At 38.0% G+C, this 7,500-nt stretch overlaps 1 protein-coding gene across 18 annotated transcripts in view; it reads right to left on the reverse strand.

Moving 5' to 3' along the window:
- EBF3 (EBF transcription factor 3) overlaps positions 1 to 7,500 on the reverse strand; it is a 125,820-nt gene that overhangs the window by 40,744 nt on the left and 77,576 nt on the right. For 11 of the 18 annotated variants that reach the window (XM_027460125.3, XM_072039931.1, XM_072039930.1 and 8 more), the window contains 2 exons: positions 4,819 to 4,900; positions 1,650 to 1,794 (listed from right to left, as the gene is read on the reverse strand). In XM_027460125.3, the coding sequence (XP_027315926.1) occupies positions 1,650 to 1,794; positions 4,819 to 4,900 (227 nt within the window). The remainder of the gene's footprint in view (positions 1 to 1,649; positions 1,795 to 4,818; positions 4,901 to 7,500) is intronic. The other 7 variants (XM_038181235.2, XM_038181236.2, XM_038181239.2 and 4 more) reach the window with 1 other exon arrangement.

Below are 7,500 nucleotides of genomic sequence, written 5' to 3' on the forward strand. Positions count from 1 at the left end.
CTGGTTAGCGAAATTTATGTAGATTTTCTGTAGTATGTACAAGTGGCCTTTATTTTTCTAAGTGATATTTTCTGCTTAGAGTCAAATTCTTTTTATACAGCTTACAAAAATAAATACTTGTATTTTGCTAAGATCATAATAGCTCATTAGAAGAGGCTGAATTTGGACCTAGACTAAAACCTAACACCACAGGGCTGAGCACGCCGACTTGAACCTATAATGTTGCTAGTTCTCTCTCTCTAGGGAAGAAGAGGACTAGAGGAGAGGATTCAACCTTCTTAATTGTGAACCTCATTAGTGACGGTTGCTAGGCAAAACACACACCTACTTTCAGTGCATATGAAAGAGATAAACAATACGTCATAGACCATAATGACTCTTGTGCTCAGGGCGACCTTTAATTATTATATTTTTGTTCTCTTATACCTTAGTTATTAATGCAGAAAAACAAATTAGTTTTGTGTGTGTGGACTGCAGCAGATTCGCAAATTGTTTTCCATTTTTTGATGTCTAGATCATATTTCCTTCTGGTAATTATTGCTTGCCTCATTCATTTTTCTGTGTGCCCATCGGTAAGTATCGTTTGAAACATAAAATGACAATGATTGTATTAGCAGCTTAGTGTTCAGTTATTACTTTAATTAATTTTATTAGTGTAAAAAGCCATGATCCTGTCAATACGTTAGTAACAACTCACAAGAGGGGTCCCGTGGAAATGGATGTGCTGGGACTGCCCACCGCAGCTAGCCAGGCTGGGGCACTCTGAATGCCAGTGCTTCGGAAAACTCTAACTCTCGAGGATTCAAAATGTTTGTGCTGTATGAATTTTGTTTTACTGAAAAGCAGATTACCCAAGAGTTTTGTGTCTTTATGACGGTGTATTTTGCAGTGCAAACAAAGTAATATTTAAATCTAAATAATTATTTTGTACTCTGTGGGAGAATAAAATGTGCACGCGTATGAGCGCAGCTGCAATTGTGTGAGAATGACTCAGAGGCTGATGGGCTCCAGAAAGACTGTTTCAGCATTCTGGATTTTCAGAGATACTTTCCATTCTCTTCTTCATCTCAGCCTATCTTCTTTTAGCAGTTCAGGCAAGAAGTCAATCACATTGAGTCAGTCTGAAGAAAAACATTTTATGCTGTTTTTCTCATACAAAAACCCCACTGCTGTAATCTGCAGCAGTAAGGCCCAGCAACAGGAAATTGACCTCACAGTAAATTCTTTACAGATTTGGTCATGTTTTTACCATCCACTTAAACTTGCATACATAACCTGAGACTGTACCTCTGGATCAAGGAATATGACAAGCCAAAATAAAATCAAGTCAAATTAAATAGCAAGAAAAAGCTGCAAGCAAAACAAGACTGAAAAAAAAAAAAAAAAAAAAAAAAAAGGAAAAAGATGAAAAATTGGTTGTGACTGCAAAACTGTAAGTATTAAATAAAGAGAGAATTCAGAAGCAAATTCAAAAGTGACTGTATTCTGGTTGACAAGAGCTGAGAAATACTAATGGACTTTTTTAATGGGTGGTTTGATTGATGAGAGAAGAAAATATGGAAAAGTAAATGTAGTGGTGTATCAACATAAAATATGGTGCAAAAAAAAAAGCATCGCAAATAAAAAAAGACATGTAAATGTGTGCCTACCATTTTCCAGATAAGAAGGAGCCGTACCTTCTGAGGGGTCAAGGCGGCGAGCCCGCCTTCCATGTTTGGAATTGTTGTGTACAAACATGTTGTCTGAGACAGCCAGAACGTGGCCATCCACATTGACTGTTGTTGATACAACAACCTAAAAAAGAAGAAAAACAACATTTAAAGAAGCCTGCCTAGTTTCAGGAACATAGATGCAAAAATAGATCTTTTAAGACAATCAACATCACAGCCTGTTACTTTTCACTTTCAGCAAAGTGAATGACAACTATGAATACATCTTTGTTTATGTGGCTAACACTGGCGATTTTTAACTCACAATTGTTTCTCTTCAGAACCTGCTACACTAATTAGAGTTTAATCTCCTATTATGCTAACAAATGAATTCAATTCAGGGAAATATTCTTCTAGCCATTAGTTTCAGAAACACCCCTCTAGCCACTCATTTTAAAAGCTGCTGTTTTGATTGATCTGTTGATATATTGATTAGATAGTTTATCTAATTAAAATTTGTTCACTTGAGACTGTCTTCAAATGAAGGGTTGTGAGGATTCCAAATAAAAAAAGCTTAATAAATCAGGAACCATCGTAACTCCCCATTTTTTCTTCAGTAAATGATCTCCAGGTCAGTTTTACAATTACATTTAATGTCTGATAATGAACTTTTTTGCATCTGAAAAGACTGAGTTGAATATGAATAGTGAAAGTGTTTTCAATCCATGAAAAGTATCCCTTCTCAAGTTCATTTGGATGGTGATTGACCCTGGTATGTCAATGGAATTTCCTCCTTTATTTTTGAGTGAAAGGCTCCTATTCTTGTGTCCAGGTTCAGAGTCCGGCCATAGAAGAGATGATGGATAGGGCCTTCTTTGGCTTCCAGCTGCTTCTTAGTAGAAAATGGAAAAGGAACATATGCAAAATGCACAACCTTCCTGATAAAAACACCTACACAATGGATTTGTGAAACTCATTCCGGAAATGATATTCCATGGCCACAAGCCAAAGAGGAAATTGAGAGATGTGCATGTGTCTCTGTGTGACATAGCTTCATAGGTTGGTAGTTATTATCCCAGATAGACTTTTACATCTTATTTAAATATTCCAGCATGGACCCTGTGGTGGGGGTTCCAGATTTGTTAAACGAAGTAATCAGTGTAGCATTTTCTTTGCGGTGTAGCATTAGTAGAGTCTGTAAAGCCAATGGCTAAGTTAGACTGTTAGGCCTTAACAACCACACTAGTGATGGTGGCACAGGCTAGTGCAAATTTTAGCTTTCGTCTTCTGCTTATTTTACTTTTGGATATAACAAAAATGCTTTCTGGGGGTTCTCACACCAGCTTCTATACCCAAACACATAATGAGCAAAAAAAAAAAAACAGAAAAAAGAAGAAGGGGGAAAAACTATTCTCCTTTTCCACTGAGCTAGTCCAAGGCATCAGAAGACAATTTTCGTCTGTTTCTGTGTTTGGGATCACCTCTGATCCTGCTTCTTATTCACAACCCATAATTAGCTTTCAGCTATCACAGCACCTTTTCTGCGTACTCTGCCTCCTTTGAGACAGCCATCTGCGTTACCCTTTAGAACAGCCTGAGGGCAGTTTTCTGCAAGTCTGCTCTGCTCCCCTATCTTTCTTGTCCCAGAAGTGGACACTTTCACTCCTGTCAACATCCACTTAGGAGAGTGCTGAGGTTGCACACTCACCTAAGCTACAGAGCTACTGCCAGGCCACCGGGCTATCTGCTCTCAATTTTAATCAGATTTGCAGATTTAAAAAAAAAAAAATATTGCAAAACATACGGGTATGATTTTTAGAAAAGATTTCTGGATTTGGTGCCTAGAACACAGTACATTAAGAAGACAGAGAAAGGTGTATATAAAAATGACAACTATTTTTGTTCTGTCATGTATATATAGGTCAGTCACCAAGGGAAAATACTGTAGTTCAGCAAAAGGAAGACATGCTAGGTTTTGTTATATTGGCTTATTCCTGCAGCGCACCTAAAGAAAGGTGCTGAGATAGTGAAACCAGTTAAAAATATTGTTCAAGATCTGACATACTGTTAAGTCCAGTTAAACCTTCTGAGAGGCAGGGAGATTAGCTAAAGAGACCCAGGAAAGTCTTTCTAGTGTCTACTGGCTCCATTGTCGACCACATGATCACTCATGACTGATGCTTCATTTAGTCATCGGTGAGACAAAGAGGACATTTCCACTCATTCCAGGTTTGACCTTCTGTTCTGTTCAGATGGATCAATATCACCAATGCCACGTGAAGCTGAGATGCATGAAAAATGGAAGCTTGGCTCAATTGTTTTGAAGAAATATTTTTTCCAGCTACAGATCTTTTCTGTTGGCTGGCTCAAGTGTTCTGGCTTCACCGGTTGGTTGGCTGTGCATGAAAACAGATGTCACATGTTTTGCTATCAAGTTTAACCACAAGTTAGTCTTCTCAAAAAATAAGAAAGTTTTGAACATCTCAATACTAGCTTATTATTACTGACAAATATGAATTATTTTGAAATATTTTGAAATTAAAAGCATATATTTCATATCAAGCATTTCAAATGACCCCAAATATGGAGGAAATCATTTGTCCACCACGCCAGATGTCTTTCTGTAGTGTTATGACTCACCACAGGGTATTTCAAAAGCTGTAAGGAGAAAGTGAAGTATTAAATATTTTCTAAAACAATTCAAATAAAAATATGTGGGTTGTATGACCACTGTTGGATTTACTAGTTGTAAATGCAGGAGGAAAAACTACTGAGTGAGATCCAAATTTCACCATGTTCCACAGTTGAATTTCTAATGTCTATTTACTCAGTTGACGTATGTAAAACTTCTACAGGTCTCAGTTCACTCCACACCACGATGTGAGGTATTAGTATGAAGGAAAACTATGGAAATGCTTTCAGAGAAGAGGCCCACTTGCTTCACAGCGATCCATAACAGCCCACTGCAGAACTGGTCAAGGCCCGAGAACAGGCATTTAAATTGGTGGGGAAAATATAAAACACTGATAGCGTTTGTTAAAGGGCTATAGCATTGAAACTACACTATGTAAAAGCACTAATACCAGATTTTTATGGGAAAAAAAAGTTCAAGCAGTTTGAAAATCTGAGTATCTTCCATACATGGTTTACTTTTAGGAGATATCTGTACCTGGAATCTTCGCATGTCTCGCGGGTTGCCTGCATTCTTCAAACAGTTCTGATTGCACTTGAGGAAAAACTTTAGAAAGAATCTATAAAAATACAAAAGTGAAATCTATTAGATCCATCAAACTGTAAATCCAATTAAAAAGAAAAAAAAAGTTTAATAAAATTTAATCATAAATAGTTATACCCAAAAGAATACTCGTAGTGAAATGTTACTTTCTTATTAGTTAATGAACTTATTTTAAAGCATAAGATCTCTGTCATAAACAGAATATTATTGCCAGAGAAAGGCAAATTTATATTTTTAATTTTTCAACAACTACAAATGTATTGACTCCAGGCCACATCCTCAGCTCGGTGTGGGAAAGTTGATTTCAATGACTCATTGACTTCAAAGGTAATGACTTACACCAGATTAAAATTTCTATTTTTTTTAATACTTTTTTTTTTTTCCACAACTTGTATTAGCAGTAATGACCTCTATGTGAAAAAATTCCAAGGTAATGAATGGTCAATCTTTCAAAAAACTCTTGGCTTTGCCTCCAGCTTGGCATTTCTATATATGCAAAGGGACTCAATCCAACTCTGCTAACTCCAGTAAGGCTCAGGCATGGATCTGGCCACCAAAAAGGCTCCGTTTTCCTCAGGGATTTTTGAAAGAAAAGGAATGTGGAGCATTAAACCCTGTCTTACAATCTCTCCAACCTTGCCAACCTCTAACTATACGGAGTCACTCTACCTGAGGAGAGAAATCCAGATTATTTTTGCTGAGAGGCAACTCGTAATTATTTAGGACGAAACTGTACCACCAAGGCAACTCCCAGCAAACTGTTTTGTTGCAATACTGCCTGATGGCAACACAGCAAGCACTTATGAGAAGGGGGAAAGCTTGAAAGGGTGCAGACTCTGTTATTCTGCCCTCCTGTACGGGCTGGTGAGTTCCTTGGTATGGGATGGTGGTCCCACCTCTTTCCTTCAGTATTCATTTTCAAGAATTGCTTTATGTTTTTACATTTAAAAATTAAATATATATATATATTCCGAGAAGCTTGTTTTCAGCTCATGACTGACAGCCAGTGACAAGCAAGGCTCAGGACTCCTCACCCAGAGCTTCTCAGAGGCACCAGCCCACCAGCTTTTGCTGTCTAACTTTATGCATTTTGACTAGCAAGGTTAGGCAGAGTTTTACATTTAGTACATGAGCAATTATTATTTATTCACGCCAATCTTTACAAGTGACTGTGACTATTCTAGCTGTAAACACTTTGCAGAAATTTTCATGTGCAAATGATATTCCAGGCAGGAGGTAAGCCAAGAAATTCTTCAGTACCCAACACAGCCCAACCACAGCTGAGCACAGGTCTGAGCACAGGTCTGAGCACAGGTATGCTGTGCTCTCCCTCAGATTTCGGGAGCATCACAAATGACTACAAACAGGTGCTTTTAATCACAGCTCTTCTTTTTAAGCTAAAACTTGAGCAGGACCCTAATAATGATATGGGATACTAATGTTAAAGGAGCAATCTCTCATACCCATCAGGCCAAGTAGGGAAACTACAAGTTTTATTTATGTTGTGTAGGAAATTACTAGCTTTATTTATATTGTGTATAAATAAATCAGCAACATCAGTTCAGCTATCTCAGAATCAGTAAAGGGGCTTCAGATGTTCAGCTGGAAAAGAGCTGGATTTCCATGGTGGCTGACACGATCTCCTAGCCTGGAAGCTCACTTGAACTCAGGTTTTCTGGACACCACTGCAGGAATGCCATTGAGAGTTTCAGCCTTTCCACAAAACTGCATCTTTGTTGCCACACCCTCCTACTAATTTTACCTGCCTTGGGTTCTATTTTTTTTATAGGATACTTGTGATCTCCAGAGACCAACTCATCAGCTGAGGATTGCCTAGGCATAATGGCATTTCTGTCTTATCTTCATTCTTTCTTTCACGTCTTCTACCACTTGTCGTGGAGTGGCTCAGGCCCTGATGCTGGGTCTTGCACCAGTCAACACCCACCACGCACTGGGGAGAGCCTTCAGCCTCACCAATCCCCAGTGCCGCAGTCACACTGATGAGGAACATCTTTTTTTTTTTTATATATTTTTTTTCTGATCTCAGATGGGTGTTGTGAGGCTTATTGAGCTAATGTTTGTAAATTGCTCTGAAATTCTCAAATGAATTGTGCACGGGGAATGCTAAGTATTATTCCTTGTGGATTTTTTTTAACTTGAAGCATTCATGATGAATTGTTTCTACACACAGAGCTCAAATCCTGTCAGAAAAAGGGGCCCATTAAGCACTCTTTCACAAAGCATCAACTGCAACTGGTATTTACTCAATTATTTGGTGAAAAAACACACTTGGTGGAATTAAACATCTTTACCAGGATGAACCTGAGCACTGAGCTAAATATCAAAGCTGTAACACTGGGGTGAATACAAACAGCAATCATGTTCCAGCTCTTCTGCGTTCTTTGATACAGAGATCTTTTCTTTTTTTCCTTTTTCTTTTCTTTTCTTTTTTTTTTCTCAATCTGGTTTTGTTGGTGGTTTTTTGTTTTTTTTTTGTTTGTTTGTTTGTTTGTTTTTTTCAGCAAGGTTGTGGAGCACAGGCAGCTTCGAGACAACATTTTCAGAGGAAGACAGCATAAGTTAAAACGCATGTTCCCAGGCAGGGCATTTCTCAAA

Source organism: Anas platyrhynchos, chromosome 6 (genome assembly GCF_047663525.1).
Source record: "Anas platyrhynchos isolate ZD024472 breed Pekin duck chromosome 6, IASCAAS_PekinDuck_T2T, whole genome shotgun sequence".
In the NCBI taxonomy this organism is placed as follows: domain Eukaryota; kingdom Metazoa; phylum Chordata; class Aves; order Anseriformes; family Anatidae; genus Anas; species Anas platyrhynchos.